This window comes from Colossoma macropomum, unplaced genomic scaffold, assembly GCF_904425465.1.
Source record: "Colossoma macropomum unplaced genomic scaffold, Colossoma_macropomum, whole genome shotgun sequence".
In the NCBI taxonomy this organism is placed as follows: Eukaryota; Metazoa; Chordata; class Actinopteri; order Characiformes; family Serrasalmidae; genus Colossoma; species Colossoma macropomum.
The window spans coordinates 9,422,076-9,442,708 of record NW_023494809.1 but is presented as its reverse complement, the minus strand read 5'-3'; the positions used below and the strand labels follow the sequence as shown (position 1 = coordinate 9,442,708).

Genomic DNA, 20,633 nt, shown 5'->3' with positions numbered 1-20,633 from the left:
GGTTTTGGTAGTGACATAAAACATGAAGGCATGAAAGAAAAGAGGTTTCAGTAGTGACATAAAATATGAAAGAAAAGAGGTTTTGGTAGTGACATGAAACATGAAGGCATGAAAGAAAAGAGGTTTTGGTAGTGACGTGAAACATGAAAGAAGAGGTTTCGGTAGTGACCTGAAACATGAAGGCATGAAAGAAAAGAGGTTTTGGTAGTGACATAAAACAAAAAAAATACAGGTTTCGGAAGTGACCTGAAACATGAAAACATGAAAGAAAAGAGGTTTTGGTAGTGACATAAAACATGAAAACATGAAACAAGGTTTCAGTAGTGGCATGAAACATAAAAGAAAGGTGACTTGAAACTTGAAAAAATGAAAGAAAAGAGGTTTCGGTAGTGACATAACATGAAAACATGAAAGAAAAGAAGTTTCGGTAGTGACACGAAATGTGAAAGGAAACATGAAAGAAAGGTTTTGGTAGTGACATAAAACATGAAGGCATGAAAGAAAAGAGGTTTCGGTAGTGACATAAAATATGAAAGAAAAGAGGTTTTGCTAGGGTCAAAACAAAAAAATTGAGGTTTTGGTAGTGACATGAAACAGGAAGGCATGAAAGAAAAGAGGTTTCGGTAGTGACGTGAAACATGAAAACATGAAAGAAAAGAGGTTTCGGTAGTGACATAAAACATGAAGGCATGAAAGAAAAGAGGTTTTGGTAGTGACATGAAACATGAAAGAAAAGAGGTTTCGAAAGTGACCTGAAACATGAAGGCATGAAAGAAAAGAGGTTTTGGTAGTGACATAAAACAAAAAAAATAGAGGTTTCGGAAGTGACCTGAAACATGAAAACATAAAAGAAAAGAGGTTTTGGTAGTGACATAAAACAAAAAAAAATAGGTTTCGGTAGTGACCTGAAACATGAAAACATGAAAGAAAAAAGGTTTTGGTAGTGACATAACATGAAAACATGAAAGAAAAGAAGTTTCGGTAGTGACACGAAACGTGAAAGGAAACATGAAAGAAAGGTTTTGGTAGTGACATAAAACATGAAGGCATGAAAGAAAAGAGGTTTCGGTAGTGACATAAAATATGAAGGCATGAAAGAAAAGAGGTTTTGGTAGTGACATAAAACATAGAGGTTTCGGAAGTGACCTGAAACATGAAAACATGAAAGAAAAAAGGTTTCGGTAGTGACATAAAGAAAATAGAGGTTTCGGTAGTGACATAAAACATGAAGGCATGAAAGAAAAGAGGTTTTGGTAGTGACATGAAACATGAAAGAAGAGAGGTTTCGGAAGTGACCTGAAACATGAAGGCATGAAAGAAAAGAGGTTTTGGTAGTGACATAAAACAAAAAAAAAAATAGAGGTTTCGGAAGTGACCTGAAACATGAAAACATGAAAGAAAAAAGGTTTCGGTAGTGACATAAAGAAAATAGAGGTTTCGGTAGTGACATAAAACATGAAGGCATGAAAGAAAAGAGGTTTTGGTAGTGACATAAAACATGAAGGCATGAAAGAAAAGAGGTTTTGGTAGTGACATAAAACATGAACAAAAAAATAGAGGTTTCGGAAGTGACCTGAAACATGAAAACATGAAAGAAAAAAGGTTTCGGTAGTGACATAAAGAAAATAGAGGTTTCGGAAGTGACCTGAAACATGAAAACATAAAGAAAAGAGGTTTTGGTAGTGACATAAAACAAAAAAAAATAGGTTTCGGTAGTGACCTGAAACATGAAAACATGAAAGAAAAAAGGTTTTGGTAGTGACATAACATGAAAACATGAAAGAAAAGAAGTTTCGGTAGTGACACGAAACGTGAAAGGAAACATGAAAGAAAGGTTTTGGTAGTGGCATAAAACATGAAGGCATGAAAGAAAAAAGGTTTCGGTAGTGACATAAAATATGAAGGCATGAAAGAAAAGAGGTTTTGGTAGTGACATAAAACAAAAAAAAAAATAGAGGTTTCGGAAGTGACCTGAAACATGAAAACATGAAAGAAAAAAGGTTTCGGTAGTGACATAAAGAAAATAGAGGTTTCGGTAGTGACATAAAACATGAAGGCATGAAAGAAAAGAGGTTTTGGTAGTGACATGAAACATGAAGGCATGAAAGAAAAGAGGTTTTGGTAGTGACATAAAACAAAAAAAAAAATAGAGGTTTCGGAAGTGACCTGAAACATGAAAACATGAAAGAAAAAAGGTTTCGGTAGTGACATAAAGAAAATAGAGGTTTCGGTAGTGACATAAAACATGAAGGCATGAAAGAAAAGAGGTTTTGGTAGTGACATAAAACATGAAGGCATGAAAGAAAAGAGGTTTTGGTAGTGACATGAAACATAAAAGAATAGAGGCCTCTGTTTCAGAAACCACTTCTTCTGTTCCACTGTCAACATATTATAAATCATCATAAGTCATGAGAATGTGTGTGTGTGTGGTGTGCGTGTGTGTGTGTGTGTGTGTGAAATCGTACAGGTTGTTGTAATAAACCTGATCTGCAGTCTATATCATGCCCCCAGCGATAGGTCAGGAGTATGCTATCCTTGTGACTAATCCTCACAATGATACAACAGCATGACATTTTTGCTCAAGTGAAGTGATATTTTGCTGGTCCTTACTTGAGCTTGAGTTTTATCAAAGGTTACAGATAGAACTAAATGATACTGACTTCTGTGTTTTCCATTGTACTTCACATTAATCATGTACGTATGCAGTAAGACACTCACACACAATGTATTTCAAATAAGCAAGATATCAAATCATAACTGCATTTTCACAGAATATCAATACCTACAGCACTTGCTTTATCATATTAAAGGTTCATTTGCTAATAATTAAAATTAAACACTGCAATACAAATTCATTTCAAAAGAAATCCAAACAGTAAAGTACATTAGACAGTGTTTCGGCTTTTTTCACACATTTTCAAATGGTATAAATATATTTACATACATTTATTTGTGTATGGTACACTTCTATATGTAATATTTCTCCATACATTTTAAAATAAATGCATTTTAAAATGTATTTAGTTAATATGGCAATATATTGTGAAATGTATTTCAGTGTTTGGAATGTATTTCGGAATGGACTGCAATGTATTTGAAATATAGTTCAAATATATAAAAATAGATGTTTATTTTTTTTCTATATGGGGAAAAAAGTAAAAGAGCAGAACAAACGTCTTTTGGATGCTGAGGTTAGGTTTAGGTTTCGGTTTAGGTTTAGGTTTAGGTTTAGGTATAGTATTACTTACAGTAATACAACAATCGATATATACCTATAGAAGTCCTCACTAGTAATGTAAAACAAACGTCTGTGTGTAAAACTTTTCAAACTGCAATAAACTTTATCTGCAGTGTGTTTCCTCAATCTGCTGCGTTCTCGATCACCATTCTCAAAAATGATGTATAGAGAACCATATATAACACAGAACCTTTATGAAATGGTTCTTCAGATTGATGGAGAATGTGTTGTATATGGTTCTACATAGAACCTTTTAAAAATGGATCTATATAGCACCCTTTTTGGTACTATATAGAATCATTTTCATAAAGGTTCTATATAGAACCATATACAACACAATCTTTTTGAAAATGCTTCCATTTAGAACCATAAGATCTATACAGAACCACTTTGTGCTTTAATGGTTCTGTGCATGGTGAAATAGTTCTTCAGATTGGTGGAGAATGTGTTCTGTTTAGAACCGTGAATCTATACAGAACCACTTCATGCCTAAATGGTTCTTTGCATAGCACCACAGAACCATAGCAGAACCCTTTTTGGTGCTATGTAGAATCATTTTCAAAAAGGTTGTACATAGAACCATATACAACAAAATCTTTTTGAAAATGTTTCTATTTAGAACCATAAGATCTATACAGAACCATTTATGCTTAAATGGTTCTTTGCCTAGCACCACAAAACCACAGCAGAACCCTTTTTGGTGCTATATGGAATCATTTCCATAAAGATTATACATAGAACCATATACAACACAACCTCAAAAAGCCTCTATTTAGAACCATACGATCTATATAGAACCACTTCGTGCTTTGCATAGCAGCACAGAACCATAGCAGAACATTTTTGGTGCTGTACAGAACCATTTTTAAAAAAGTTCAATATAAATCCATATACAACACAGCCTTTTTTCTATTTAGAACCATGAGATCTATATAGAACCACTTCATGCGTAAATGCTTGTTTGCGTGATGAAATGGTTCTTCAGATTGATGGAGAATGTGTTGTATATGGATCTAGATAGAACCTTTTTGGTTTTGGTTTGATATATAGCACCAAGAAGGGTTCTTCTATTGTTACAAGCCTGACGATGTGGCAATAGCAGAATCCTTTTTGGCACTATTTAGAACATTTTTTAAAAAAGGTTCTGTGTTGTATATGGTTCTATATAGAACCATTTCGAAAATTCTATATAGCACCAAAAAGGGTTCTTCTGTTGTTACAATCTGGTTATCATGGCAATAGCAGAACTCTTTTTGGCACTCTATAGAACCATTACCTTTACTAAAGAACCCTTGTAGAACACTTTTTTTATGAATGTACAGTAGCACAACCTTTGACCAGCAGCACAACCTTTGTACTCGCTCCATTCAGCAGAGCTGCCTCACTTAATTTGCTGGATACTATTTCATGAGAACATTTGCTCCTCAAGGTGTGGCTGACAAGAACTATCTGAATTCTTCCTGGTCGCCAAAGGCAAACAGTGTTTTTCCTGATCCGCTGTGGGAGTTTTCTGATTTGCACGGATGCAGTGAATTCATGTGAATGTTGATCTCATTGTTCCTCCTTTGGGTTGAAGTTTAGGACTCTGGAGCTTGTTTTGTTTCTATAAATGCAAAACTTTGGAATAATTTTTAAGATGCTGCGACCTTTTTAACCCTTCTTTAATTTCTACATTAAGAAATTAAAGAAATGATTTCAGGATGCTGCCGAAACTCTTCATTTGTGGAGTGTTCCTTGGTTTTGTCTCTGTTCAGTTGTTCCTGATGTCCTCTGACAGAAGAGTGGAGTTCTATAGGTTTAGCCAGAACTTTCATGCTAAATTCTCGATATCTGCATGGAGAACAGGTATGTGTATCACAAAGTCAATTATTTTGATTCATTGAGAGCTACTGTACTTTACTGTGGTTGAGAGGTTGTTTTAACCAAGCAGTATCTATAAATCTGAATTTCATAGCGAGTTATTGGGTACTGTACGGTAAATTCATTTAGTAAAACACCACCAGGAGAAAAATTCCACTGATTTTTCACAATTTCTGCAGATTTTCTTTACATGATCAGGCTATGATTAATCCTTGCACCTGAAAGCATGAGGTTTAGGATGAACAGCCAGTCATGTAAAACATGAGGAGGACTTGAATGGCTAATTTTTCAAAAAAGGAAAGAGAACTATGTGCATGTGCAGAAGTTAAACATTTATAAGAGTATAAAGCAATAGTCACTGCTGATGCTGTGTTAGAGCTTATTGGTGTCATAACTGCTTTACAATCTTGATATCTTTATAGTCAGAATTGGGCAACATACTTTGTACAAGTAGTGATTGCTGAATACTGAATACACAGTCTGAAATGTATTCTGTAATGTATTCTGTTACAATATATTAAAAGTATTCAGAATACATTTATAATACATCTTTGTAAGGTACATGAGAAGAACTTACTGAGCTCTGCTAAAGCCTGAGTAGACTGATAAATCGATGTGATCAGTTATTAATCTCAGTGTTACTGAGCTCTGCTAAAGCCTGAGTAGACTGATAAATCAATGTGATGATCAGTTATTAATCTCAGTGTTACTGAGCTCTGCTAAAGCCTGAGTAGACCGATAAATCAATGTGATGATCAGTTATTAATCTCAGTGTTACTGAGCTCTGCTAAAGTCTGAGTAGACTGATAAATCAATGTGATCAGTTATTAATCTCAGTTACTGAAATACATGAAGAAAACTGCCAGCCAGTAATAGCGAAGAGGGTGTGAATTAAATAATAATTACAACAGTGGAGTTTTTCCCATGTGCCTTGGCACTGTGTATTCAAAATGTATTCTGAATACTTTTTATTTGTTGTACCAGAATATATTACCGAACACATTTATGGCAGTATATTCAGTATCCATACTGTACATCACTACTTTTTCAAAGTATTCTGCCCAAGTCTAGCAGAATATGTAGCTCATGTTGGTTCTCTCTCAGACCTGTTTCACATTTCCAGTTTGTTGCCTCAGTCATCTTCTGAAGTAGGTGACTGCATTTCCAGTCTAAGCATAAGTAATACTACAGTTAGCGAGGCTGTTCGGGCCAGTTAGCAAATCCGCTAGCATGTGTGATTAAATAAGTTTTTCAAAGATAAAAAGTAATGGCTTTCATTGATTTCTCAGAACATACGCTACTTCATCAAGGAGAAAAGATCTTGAGTGAAAGAAAACAAGTCCATGTAGCGTTTACCATGTAGTGTTTACCATGTAGCGTTTACCATGTAGTGTTTACCATGTAGCGTCACTGCTGTTCGCTTTAGCGCATCTGAAAGCATTATTCTTCCCTCACTAATACCTCCTGCTCATCAGACACAAAATGCACTGATTCAACCCGTAGAAAATCTCTTGCCTTTTTATGACTAAGGCAGAAAATATCTGAGTAATAAAATAGTTTTCAAATGCACTCCATGTGCTAACTTGCTAACTAGGCATGCAGCTTTAAGGCAGTTTGGTACTGCTGCCTTCAGTGTCACTCACAAAACAAAATCATTGATTTTCAACCAAGCACATGTCACACTGAATATGAATCCAGGTGATCTGGAGCAGAGGATCGTGATTTTAGGAACTGATTGACACACATATGGAGGTTTTTTGTTTGAGGCACTGAAGGCAATATTTTGGTCAAACCAGAAGCCCAGGTTGCATCCAAAACCGCTACTACCCTATTCAATAGTATGTCATGAGCAGTACACCACCAAAAGAGTTTGTTAGTATGGTAGTAGTAACATAGTGAAGGAATATGTCGTTTGGGACGCAGCCGTAGTTCCCTGCTCTCAGAAAACAACAGAAGTGTCAAGCTGGCAATGTGAAAAGGTTACTGTGTTAGAAGGTTCTGGAGATCTACCACCTTGGAGATTTCCAATCCAACACACCTGGCTCTAATATTAAGATGCCCCTGAAGGCCTTCATAACCTGGATCAGGTGTACTAGATAAGGGTTGAAGCTAAACTCTGCAGGGTGGTAGATCTCTGGGACCAGAATGGAGCACACCTGAGTTGGGGTTACTTCCTGCAAATGTCTTCATAGGCCAACTTTGGCCAGCTGGGTACACTTTGGCCAGCTGATAAACTTTCTCTCAATAGCAAGTTAGCTGCTGTTTATACAGCTTTATTTTTGGAGTCCACAACAACAAATTGACCTCTACTGACCTTTCTAGATGATGTAGCGAAGCAGTTGAGCTCAAAGGTGCGCGTGTTGTGTTGGGTTATGACCAGACCCCTGAACCTGCAGATCAAAACTCAGCACATTAAGGCAACCTGGGCTAAACACTGCAACATTGTGCTCTACATGAGCTCTGAGGCCACGGACTTCCCCACCGTGGGCCTCAACGTGTCTGAGGGCAGAGACCAGCTCTACTGGAAGACCATCCGGGCCCTCCAGTACATCCACACTCATCACCTGCACAGTGCCGACTGGTTCCTCAAGGCTGACGACGATACGTTTGTGGTGGTGGAGAACCTGCGGCGCCTCCTCTGCAGGCACAACACAGAGGAACCTGTCTACTTTGGTCACAGGTTAGGACATTGGAGGCTTGAAGGGCCCATATCTTGGAAAACTGAATTTTCCTAGGTATTTTCAAATTGTTTCCAAATGTTCCCACAGGTTCAGGGTTTTCATCAAGCAGGGCTACATGAGTGGAGGAGCAGGATACGTCCTGAGCAGAGAAGCACTCGGAGGTTTGTCCAGGGCTTCAGCTCGGGCAAATGCACACACTCCAGCCCGGTGGAGGACAAGGCCTTGGGCCAGTGCATGGAGACTATGGAGGTCAAAGCAGGGGATTCAAGAGATGAGAGGGCAAGAGAAACATTTAATCCCTTCCATCCGGCTAGCCACCTCCAACTTCCAGCCAACGGGAAGCAGTTCTGGGGCTACAGTTACTATCCTACAAAACGAGTAAGTGTCCTGGCTACTAAAAATGAAAGGTTATCCAAGACTCTAGTGTACACTCAGCATATACTCTATTAGAAACTACCTTCCCTATCTACCTAATGGGTCTACTATATAGGTGTACAGACTATGTACAGACTATACAGTGTACAGAATATACAGACTGTAGCTCATCTGTTAATGCTCAGTTTGTGACCTGGCCTTCCACTTCATTCATCATTGGTCAGTTTCTGAACACAGGAATGCTGTTTAATAGATATTATTTGGATGGCAGACCATATTAGGGCAACAACTAGAGATTATTTCTACAATTCTAGTATTTCTTATAGAATAATCTACCAACTATTTTTTGATGTATTGACTACTTGAACAACTGACTCCTTATATACAATGAAAGCTTTATATTACTGATATGGGACTTAAATGTTAAACTAACATCCAGTGTTACACCAAAGTCGTTATCTATAGCTTATGGTCACACTCAAAAACCATAAAGGTCAGGGTTTTACCAGAGTTTAGCATTACAGTGTCATTGAATTCAGCTGAGCTGACATGTATAACTGAGTATCATCAGCATAAAAGTGAAAGGCAACATTGTGTTTATGGATAACGTATTCTAAGGACCATAAATAAAGGGAGCACATTAAGGATCCTAAAACAGAGCCTTGTGGGACACCATATTGCACTTTTCAATGGAGGGAAAAAAACTCACATGTACACTGACAAATTGGTAGTTATCTGTAAAGTAAGAACTAAACCGGGCAAAAACTTGTCTAAACCAATGGTGTTTTCAAGTCTGTTCAATAAAATAACATGTTCCACAGTATAAAATCTGCAGTCCGAGGCAACCAGTAAATTATTGACCACCTAAGCCAGCACAGATTCTGTACTATTTTACAGAAACCAAAAATATGGTAAAAAAAAACCAAGCCTGGTTCTGTCTTAGGAGCAATATCCAAACATCTGATACTTACAAACAAAAGTATGCAAAAATATATAAATATTTCACAGACACTGCATTGCTCAGTAAAGACTCCCAAGGCTGAATGAACTTTGGTCTAAAAGGTTCAACTGAACATCACCAACATAACAAAGGAACTAGTGGTGGATCTAGATCTACATCCACCATTAAGAGAGTCCTACTTCGCCATTGCTTGAGAACCCGTTGCACAAGGAAGAAGCCCGTACTCTAAGACTGGTATAAACCAGCCAGACGTCTGCATGTGATCACCAGGACAAAGACCTAGCCTTTTGGAGGAGTGTTCTCTGGTCAGATGAAACAAACAGTAAACCTGTTTGGCCATAATGATCAGTGCCATGTATGGACTCACTTTCTGCCCAGACTCACTTGGTTTACAAGTGAGTCTTCCAGCAGTACAATGATCCTGAGCATTCCTCCAAAATGGCTTGAAGACAACAAAGTGAAAGTACAGGAGTGGCCATCACAAAACCTGAAACCTACAGAGACTGTGTGTCGCAGCAAGGAGGCCCATAAACCTGAGTGAATTACACAAATTCTATTAGGAGGAGTAGCAAAAAAATTGTGAGGAGCTTGTGGAAGGCTACCACAATACCACAAGGAGAGCAATTAAAAAGGCAGTACCACTAAATACTAACAAATTGTATGCAAACATTTGAGCAGCTGGAAATCTGGGTAAATTGAACCTGAAATAAATCTGTGTCTTATTAGTTATTTAGGATATAAAGTACACCACCTAATTGACCTAATACAGGAAATGTAGGGTAATGTGTGGAGCTGTGAAAAATGGAGTTTGAATGTATTTCACCCAGGTGTATGTAAACATTTGGCCTTACCTGTCGTTTGTTAGAGACTCTTTTCATACTATTCTGAAAGCCTCTAACTTTACAGCAGAAAGGTTGATCTACAAGCTAGGAGTTTCTAATAAAGTGGCCACTACTGCAATCTAAAGCATTACAGTAATGCACTGGTCACCATTCCTCCTCCTGGAGATGTACCTTCCTACAGACTTTAGCTCCAACCCTAATCCACCTTACCTGATCCATCTAATTATCGCCTTCAGAAATCCTTGATTAGCTGAAGAAGGTGCTTAAGATTTGGGTTGGAGGTGAACCCTGCAAGGAGGCAGACGTCTAGCCGGTAAAGGAACTTGTTACTGTAATGTGCTGTGAACATTTGCGCCCTTTTCCTCTTCAGCCTTCGATCACACGCAGATAATAACACATCTGGCACACACTTCAGATTGCACACATGCTCTTTTACAGTAAATGTCATAAGCCAAATTAGTTAACATAGTGTTAATGATTAATCTCTCTTTGTGTTCACAGGGCCCAGACTGCTGTTCAGATTACGCCATAACGTTTCATTATGTCAAACCAGAACAGATGTATGAGCTGGAGTACTACACCTATCGCTTACGGCCTTTCGGATACAAATACAGGTTCAACCCTGCAATCACATCGAACTGCACTAAGGATCTCTCAAGCAGCTGATGCCCTCATCTTAAGGAATACCTCCGAATGTTGGGATATTCATTCAAGGAGAGCGTTTTAGTTGAAATAGAAACTTTTTTTATTGAACACAGACAACTGAGTGACAGTTTCAAGTAGTTAAGAGTTATGATGAAGATACTCGTCTATTTGAGAAACTACAAGTAGCTTTTTTGGTCTTTGAAAAATAGCTTATTTAAAGAAAATGAAATATGAGACGTAACTTATTTATAGCAAATCAGACTAGATGAAGTACAGCACCATGGAAAGTATGAATATTAATGACATCACTTGCAGTCCACACTCTTGAAGAAATGCTCAGAACTGAGCTGAAGAAGCTGAGACTTTTTTTTGTATAGAAGAAGTGATTTTGAAGTGGACAAGGCCACAGTGCAGGACCTTTAAGTGGGATTTGGGGGAGATTGCTGATTGTCAGTGCAGCCACTTGTACTCACTCTGAGTGAGGCCTTTGCTACTTAAGGATTTGACCTCCCTCGTCTTGTTGACGCCACTTGCTTATTCTGAGAGGTGAAGGCAACTTCAGTGGTTTAATGCAGTTTGCTTAATAACTGAAAGTGTCTGTAAGTCTTCTCTGCATGTATTTGCCATGTACCAGCAATAAGACAATAGTATAAAGTAATGCAAATGTAGGGCTGGTCCGAGTAATTAGAACACTTGAGGACATATTCGTTACACTGGTATTAATTTCTCTTTTTAGTAAGGCTGACACAGTAATTTAAGTCAGACATTGGGTCATATTTTTAAGTTTTTCAAACCACATCATGCATCTTTATGCAGTAACGTCACGCACACAGGCTTGATGTTTGGGTTTCAAATGCAAATCGCCATTATCGCTGTTGTCGGAAGAAAACCTCGTATCTCCAAAATGGTAACTTCACAGGAAAAGGAAAAAACATACTCTACTTTTAATGTAAGTCAATGGAACCAGGCGTTTTTCCAAGTAAATTTGGGCTGTTTCTTTTGGTCCATTCATCATGAAATTAACACACAATGTAAAGGCCAGCAAGCATTTTCAAATTACGACAAAAACAAAAAAACGACAAAAATGGAGATACAAGGTTTTCTTCCGACAGCAGTGTTATACTGATATAGATGTGATCACTAGCTGATCATTCACTCACATCATCAGGGTCATTTGCTTGGGAAAAGGGGTCTGAAGCACAACCAACATTACAAAATGTTCTTATGCGTGTTGCGTGCAATTACACCTTTCCACAAATCCCCAAATCTTACATAGTGCAGCTTTAATATATTGAAAATATTACAAAGTGAATTATAGCTGGTTTAGTTGAATATATCATAAATTCATCCCACCACACCTCAGATGGCACCGCTTTTCACACAGCAATTGAATATAAAAGAGTAGATATGTCACACGTGGGAGCACTTTAAAAGATCAGACAGTAAAATGTATGATGTATTGCACTGCAACACCGGCGCTACTGTTGTTGCTCCCAGGCAGAGCTGTCTGGCACCAGGATGAACTAACTAAAACTAAAACGGTGATGGTGTTTATTAAAATGATAAATATAATTCATTCCACCCTTAGCATCTAAATACAACTCATCAACCTTAGAAATACAAGTGATACAAATAACTCATAACTTTATTTGAACGAGAGGGCTACAATCAGGGATTCTATAGCAACATGAAGAGCGAGCAGCTAGCCAGCTGATTATTTTATTATAGTTTATTATTTTACGACTTAACGAGCGTTTTCCAGTCTGGTTCTACGAGGAATTCTGAAGTTTGGATGTTGACGGCTTGTTTGGCTCAGTCTTGGACAGAACTTTGTTACATTCAGGCCAGTTTTGGACAGGTTGGGTGTTTGGTCGGGTCAGACTGGGACAGAAAATTCTTCGGCTGCTTTTGTGTTCAGACCGGGGTCAGTTAAGGCTTTACCACTTGAGGGTGAAGTTTAAAAATGAGCTACAACTAAAACTGTGATGTGATTAAAAACGATGATTCTAATTCATCCTTAGCAACTAGATACGTGACTCATAAATGCCATACAAGAAGTGACTCCTTACAGCTGTATTTGAATGAGAGGGCTAAAACAAACTTACTTAAAATGACGGTTAATTCTAAAATATTTTTCTTTTTAAAGGTAATTTTGAGGACGAGTATTCAGGTACTCGTTCAGAAACATCATCAAGTATTCAGAGCTTGTTCGGGCCAGCCCTACATAAATGATATGACCTTACTTTGTGCACTTAACTCCCTAAAGTGCAACATTTGTCACTCTTAAAACTACATAACTTACATAATACTTTCACAGTACCTACTGAATAGGTCAAATTAGTAATTAGGAATTTGTCTTAAGATTAATAACTGAATACTAAGTCTTCAGCTTCAGGTGTAAAGGAAAGTTCCACTGAAAAAAAAAAAACGAACTAAAAATGAATCTTGTGAATCATGTGTTTGTGGTTTGGAAAGGGGAAGTAAGTAGCACCAAACAGCAGCAGTGGAAACATCTCTGCTGCTAAAGATGAGATCTCTATGTGGCATTATTAAATGTGAGGATTTAAATAGAAAGCCCCTTTAAAGTTTGCCTCTGTCTGATCTATTTTTATGAAGCATTAAAAAGGGAATTTCCATCAGTTTTCAGTATAGGTTTCAGCATAATTAAACCATCAGGGTGTAAACGGAACCATTCAGAGTGATGTACTGTTTAGAAACTTGCCACTTCAGATTTCTTGACAGTGGTGGTGATAGGAACCAGGGGTCATTATGTTTACAACACAAATATAGCCATTTTATTTACTATCTAAAACAATCTGTAAATCTACTCGTGTCTTTTGAGTTGTTATATGTAATGTTGATGATGGTAAAACTGTGGTAAATCTGAAAAGCTAAGTTTTTTTCCCACCTTAAAACACCATCCATGTATCTCTCAGCCATGAGTGAATTTCAAAAAATTCATTTTGCGCCAAAACTTTCTTAAAACTATCATAAAAACAATGTTTCATCATGCAGAGTATTCAGAACCATTTCATTTAACAACTTGCTGTCAGGCAGTTTTTAGAGGCATTAAACTCTGCAGACATCTGGTTACTATCACCACCACTGACTCTGAATGGAATCTAGAACAGAGCATCAAACTTTAGCAATAATACTTTAATTATGCAGAAAATTTGAAAATTTGGTAGAATTCCCCTTTACCAGGATGTTTATGTTACATGGTGACAAGGCAGCATGTAAGTCTTAAAATGGCTTTTTTACTGTGCTCAAGTCCAACATTACTGCAATAATATTACTGAAAGTGTAATTATGCATGTAATAGAGACTTAATAAAATTTTGTGTGTAAACAAGTAATCATATGTAAAAGTCAAAGATATCTGTTTCTACTAAGCTCTTTATATATTATTCGTAGAATGTTTCAGTATGTAGACGCACAGAGAAACAAACTTGAACTTTTAAATAATTTCTGGATTATAAACTTATAAACCATATAATACAGTTGCCTTTTCATTCATTAATGCTTACTGATAGGGTTTAACCTATAACACAGGCTTTCCGGCAGCTTTCCTGTGTTTCAAACTGGTTCCTGTTGCCACGGCAGCCTCCGAACCAAAACTGGGCACAGGAATTGGCCTTGGGATCGTAGTACCATTTCACCACGTAATCCCGACACGGGCCAGGGTCCAGCGGCTGCAGACAACCCGCCTCTGCAAAGACCAGAGACATTACCTGTTGCTAAAGAGTCTTAATACTAGTATTAGTTACTACAGGAAAGTTAAAATAATACTTCTGTGAAAAATCTAACTTACACTATTTTTCTCCTCTTACTCCAAATGTAGTCAACCAAATCATGTTTAATGTCGAAAAATTTGCTTCTGTGTTTTTTCACTGGAGCTATGAGGCTAAGCAATGGAAATCAATTACCATCATGCTAGGGGTGGGATCACACCCCCTCACAAAATTGCAGAAAAATACTGTATTTAAGTTCCCTGTAGCATAGAGGTCTGTGTGGGACTGATATTTCCCACTCCCACTCAAGATTTTACTTCTGCTCCCATAGAACATCTGCACTGTTTGTCCCGCTCCCGCCTGCAGTCCCGTAAAGCTGGTTTCCATTTGCGGTAATCATGACTAAAAAGGACTGCTACGTGTCAGACTTGCCTGTAGTTGGGTTTATTGGCGTCTGATTGTCTGTAGGCACCGTTTCTGCTGCAAGAATTCAATTTGTGTGTTGTTTACTTGGAGTTTATTCATTTCAATTATGTTGCTGCTAGATATTACTTATATATTTTCATTATTAAGTGATTGTAATCATTTATTTTGGCTTTTTATTCATAAGCAGGATTTCTCCACATGTCTACACTGGGTCTCTTAACTTATTTTCACATTAGAACTTTAAAACATATCATTTGACTGGGGGTGTTCAAATCTTTGCATATGACTGGTGGTTTCTGGCACTGTATGATATTGTTATCTATAAAATGAGCAAACATACAAAATTCAAGCTTCAGGATGGCTGGTAATACTTTTAGCTATTCTATTAAGGTACTTTTGTCCATTTTTATATTTGGTGTAAGGGGACAATTGTGTAAATTAGATTAATTAACTTAACGCTTGCACAGTCAGGTGAAGTATTTATGAAGGGATTTGAGCCAATTAAACTAATCTGTGGACAGTTTAACGATTACCTTGAGTGAAATCATCCTGAACCAGTGGCAGAAGCGGCTGAGGGGTGCTCTGCTGAATCAGACTCAGCTTGGGTCTTTCTGTATCAGGGCCATACGTGAAGCGCCACAGATCATCCAGGCTGCTCAGGGGCTCCCCACTGAAGTATGGAGATCTGGTGCCTTCTCCTTCTTCCAGTTTGGGCTGAGAGTAAGGGAATAGGTCCAACTCTTCTGCTGCTCCTAACTGATTCACATCAAGATAACATTTCTTAATTAATGACATTTTTTTTTAATCAAAATATCCCTTCTAATTACATAATTTATGTGGTCAACTCAATCTTCTAGGGTCAGTTTTCTTGCTTTCCAGTAGTACAGAAGCACTGGACATATTTAAAAGAATAATTCAGTCAGAAAAATCTAATACTAAATGAAACTGAACAGTCACCAACTAGCACTGTGGAAAATACATCATAGGAATTGGTGGCTATTAGCTTTCAGTTACTGTCAGCCACAACAGAAGTAAATAAGCTTTAAATAAGCTTTGGACAAATGGGAGTGTACTGCCCCCTTTGGACATTGTCAGTACTGTCTGTTGTGGACTGGCTGATAAACTGATAAGGGATCAGGACAAACCTGGCCTCCTCATTTTGATATCAAACAAGAACTTGCCCCATTCTAACAGGTTCTATGTGTACACAAGTTACGCTAGTGTCAGTTAGCATTCTGGTGAACTATATCTATGACAAATGTTAGCAAAGTGTAAACAAACATTAGTGTTAGCAAAACTCTGTCTGCTGGCAATATTGTTTTACCAAGTCAGGCCTTTATGCCTTCACAATCATCCTATCAATCCTATAAAACAAAAATCATATAAAATACAGTTGAAAATGACTGAAAAAATGGGAATCTAATCTCAGCGTATGGACAATACAGCACTGCACAAATGCCAGAGGCCATGTTTCATTTATTTCATTTTTCCACATCTTCAAAGCTCCGTCTTAGAAGTTTTTATAATCCAAACCCATTCGATGATGTTGAGGTCTGGACACTGGGGTGGTCAGTCCATTGTTCTGAGAATGTCAGCAGCTTCTTTGTTTGATTTGCCAATGTTCTTCTTTTTTGTCTGTTTCCTTTTCTCAGTGAGGTTTCTTGACAGCTACATATCCTTTCAGACCCACAGCGTTGAGTTGTCTTCTCACAGTGGAAAGATGGACAGAAACACCTGTGTTGCTTATCTGATGGGGATAGATTTGGTGTCTACCACCTCTTGTCTCATTTTCTCTGTACCTCTAAAAGATTTTTGGAAAGTTTTGGAAACTCCTGTTTTTTCATTTATCTTCCTTTGACTTTTTCCTTCCTTACGTACGTGACGTATCCTACATCTAATCTCCTCAGACATATCTCCTGAAAAAAATAATAACCTGAAATCAAATAAATAAAGTGTGGCCTCTGACTTTTGCACAGTACTGTAATTTTGATGTTTCCTTGTATTCAGTAAAGGAACAGTCTCAAAATGCACTGAAGCAACTGCTCATTGTCTTCTATATATGAATATGTTTTGAATAAACAGGTTTTCTGTTCTTTAAGGCTGAAAAGTGCTGACGTGTTCCTTTCAACAGTTTCTACACTTCACTGAGAGTAACTCACCTCTGTGCGTGTTCTACCGTAGTCCCCGTTAAAGGGGCCTGTCCTTCTCCAAGGTTCCCGATCATAGGAGGTTCCAGGGATTACATTGTATGCCTCAGTAAACAATGTCTTATCAGTGTTCTCACACAGTTTAACCAGCAGCTTTTTCTCCAGTGCTGAACACAAACACAGTACACATTAGTTTCACACTTGTGAATGTTCAGTGGGATCCCACTGGTCAAAGAACTTGGCTGTGGCAAGCTGATAGTTTGGTTTGCAAATTTTGCAAATTTTGCAAATTATGTAGCGAACAATAATGGGAGTTTACAGCTGCTAGGTTAGCATGGTGCTAACTGCACGCCTAATTCATCACACACTTTCCATGAGTTGTTCATCTCTAAGAAACTTGCTAATGTGGTTTTGTACTGTATATAATATACTGTTATCTATAAAAAAGCCTTAAAAGTGTGTTAAAAAGAAAAGTTCAAGCCTCAAAAAGGCTGCAACTACTGTCGCAAACCACATAAACAAATACATTTGAGATTAGTTCTATTACTAGTTGGCTACATTAGCCAATTTAGCTCCAGTGCAATATGAAAGAAGCAATACAAACATGCTGAATTTGGAGGAAAATAGAGTAAATTTGATCATTCATTTTAACTCTCTATTGCATGGTGTCTCAATTTATCTCAATTTTACTAAAAATCAGTAATATAAAATGTGTTTTCCTATTTAATTGTGGAAAAGGGGTCTTTTAATTTAAAAGGACAAATACTTTATGACATCACATGACCAGGAATCCTTATTATGATGTTCTTATCCCAATACATTTCAAGTTCCAGTTGAAATTGTATTCATTTCCAATTTTTGTAAATATTGGGTCGTACATTGTACTAAGTATAAGTTGAATTTGTTTGGTCTTGTTTTCAATAAAAGGATGTTTTTAGAGAAAATTTTGATTTTATGGTGCTTTTTTTTAGATTTTATAGTGCTGTGCTACGATTGCACATTGCAACAATTTACCAAATACCCCACTTTAAAAAAAATATATAGATTTTTAAAAATATTTCGATTATTTAAGCAGTTTTAAATAACAAAAACATATTAAAACCTTTTTATCATATTTAAGTAATAATTCATGTAATAGAGGGTTAAGCTTGTGTTGCTTCAGGACAGGCATGTGCACGGATGAATCACAGAGAGGACCCGAGCCTCTGCCATTTTGCCCTCAGACTGCACATATACCCTGCTGGATGGCTTACATTTTAATTAAGTTGGCTGGACAAAGCCAATTTACTGTTTTTCATTTTATTATTCTACACTATTCTGTATCGTTTTCATTCAGTATAGTTTTCAAGCTGCAACTAGAGCCTATAGGAGAATATTGTGCTTGTACTGATCACACATGGTTTTTGGGATATGGGATACTATAGTAACAGCCTAACAACACCTTAACAACCACCTTAACAACCACCAATACCAAAGGAACAGGCAAGGAACACCTTAGCAACATTCTAGGACTCCACACTGACAATCAGTGTTCATGCCTTGAACTATAATCTAAACAATACTACTTCAATGTGAAGTAGTAATATAAGTAGTAAATATAATTAACTTTCATTTACATTCAGAGTTCCCTTTTTTTGTCTATTCCAGGGCAAAAACATTTGTAGTTTGGGTGTTTATCACATTGTGTTTCCAAGGATTTGATGGTATTTAGTGATCGTATAGGAACTATATTGGACAAATGGCCCCCAGTGGCCACTTTCAGTACTGCGACCAGACTGATAAACTGGACAGAGATTAGACTGGACCTGAATCGAATTGCTATTTTTATGACCAATATTGCAGTTGTAGTTTAAATGCAATTACTGTCTATAAACACATCAACAGCCATGGGTCTTCAGCTAGCTATAAGAAGTAGCTTGGTATTCCCACAATGGACATCATGGCAGAGGCTGCCAAAAGAGCCAAGAAGAAGATGTTGACGGTGGAAGCGAGGAAGGGAAAAAGAGAGAGACAGAGCAACAGATCGGCCAAGAGTGAATCTCAGAGTGGCTTTTACTCGTTGACGAGAGCTAAAAGAGATAAAAGGATGCAAGACAATCTCACGGCTGACGGGAAAACAATGGAAATCCGACAGCAGAGTGCAACCCTGCCAATGTTACTTATGAAAGATTGTGGCGTATCTTTATCTGTGTCATTCTTGTTTGACAGAGTTCGGATACTAAAAGTCATCTCACCTCCGTCCCGTTTCAGGTTGGCATGCAAAGAAATAATTCATCTTACGGCAAAAAGTTTGTTCAGCCTCTCACATCAAATAAGCCTTGAAAGTTTGCAACCTCCTGTAATAAAATCCTGTAATATTACTTTGCCTTGTAAGTCTGCATGGTCTATTCTCTTCTAATGTTGTGTTTGCCGATGTTGTGCCAAATTCCGTCTCACCAGCAGAATCCAACTCCCCTTCACATCACTTGCACATCACCCAAGCACAAAGGCGCTATTGATTTACACATAGAAACAACTGAAATGGCGAGTTTAATCTGTGTGTAATCTGCAGTGTCCATATGCCTGCATGCGAAGGGGAGTCGGATTCTGTATCCTTCAGCTAATATTGGATATAATTAAAATTGCAGATCTCGCGATTTGAAAACTGCACTCTTCAAAATTGCGATTTCAACATGAAAATATTGATTAATATTTCAGCCCTACCAGGTAGAGTCGTGAAGTCACTGATCACATAGACATGCTCCTCGTCCGGATCAGAGGCTATGGAATCCAGCTCCTTCTTGAAATCTCTGAAGAATGGGTCGCTCTGATTGACCACCCCGATGACATACATCTCAATGCCATCCAAGTGGGCGTCTTGCACGGCGTCCTCCAGTCTGACTACGTCTCGCTTGTCTGCCTGTCCATCCGTTATCACCACCGCCACTTTCTTGACCCCAGGACGGGCCAAGCGGAACAGCTTATTGGCCTCATGGATGGCACTCCCTGTGTAGGTCCCCTCACCCATGTAGGCCATCCTGCGTACTGCCGCTTTCACCTCTTCTCGAGTGGACTGCTGGTGCAGGCTGCTGATCACCATGGTAACATGGCTGTAGAGCACCACCCCAACGTGGGTCATATTCGGACTGACCGACACACGGTCGATCAGGGCATTCACAAAGTCTTTGATGATGCCAAAGCTGTCCGGACCCACGCTCTCTGAGCTGTCAATCACGAAAACCAGCTCCAGGGGTTTCACTCTGCATGTTACCCCACAACCTGAGGACAACAGTCAGCCAGTTTTAGGGTAAACAGGCTGTGTTTCAGTTTACACAGTGCTCTGGCAGTCAGAGGTTTGGGGACACTGACATGTAATTATTTGGACGTAATGTTTGATTTTCATTGTTTTTTTAATATCAGTATTGCAAAAGCCAATTTCATGATTGACAAGTAGTGCAACTAAGTGAATATTTGACTACTGGTGAACGCCGACATCACAGCAAGGACACTATTATTCAGAAAAATCGAAAAATCTAAGCAGCTTTCTATTTAATATAAGTTACTGCAAACTGACAAATCAATATTCGTATGAAATGTATCAAACATTTTAAAAGCCTCCAGACTTTTGACAAGAAGTGCAGATAAACAAATTGTCTTTATTTACTCACCACAAACCGATCTGATTAGTTTGATAACTTCTGTTCTCTGCAAAACACAAGAAGGAAATTAGCAAGGGCAGGGCACCTATC

The 20,633-nt window shown here is 37.9% G+C and overlaps 2 protein-coding genes across 2 annotated transcripts in view; one reads left to right on the top strand and one right to left on the bottom strand.

The window, feature by feature from the left end:
• The first annotated feature begins 4,648 nt into the window (after positions 1 to 4,648).
• Positions 4,649 to 11,367, top strand: LOC118798932 (glycoprotein-N-acetylgalactosamine 3-beta-galactosyltransferase 1). Its single transcript, XM_036558560.1, is given in 5 exon segments — positions 4,649 to 5,083; positions 7,421 to 7,778; positions 7,867 to 7,931; positions 7,934 to 8,157; positions 10,459 to 11,367. Coding segments are annotated over 5 exon segments (957 nt in total). The 5' UTR covers positions 4,649 to 4,938; the 3' UTR covers positions 10,624 to 11,367.
• Positions 11,368 to 13,959: 2,592 nt separating this feature from the next.
• col28a1b (collagen, type XXVIII, alpha 1b) overlaps positions 13,960 to 20,633 on the bottom strand; it is a 34,798-nt gene continuing 28,124 nt past the window's right edge. Inside the window, 5 exon segments of the mRNA XM_036558561.1 lie at positions 13,960 to 14,310; positions 15,292 to 15,514; positions 16,918 to 17,072; positions 19,609 to 20,163; positions 20,553 to 20,589. Of these exon segments, the coding sequence (XP_036414454.1) occupies positions 14,138 to 14,310; positions 15,292 to 15,514; positions 16,918 to 17,072; positions 19,609 to 20,163; positions 20,553 to 20,589 (1,143 nt within the window). The 3' untranslated portion in view covers positions 13,960 to 14,137.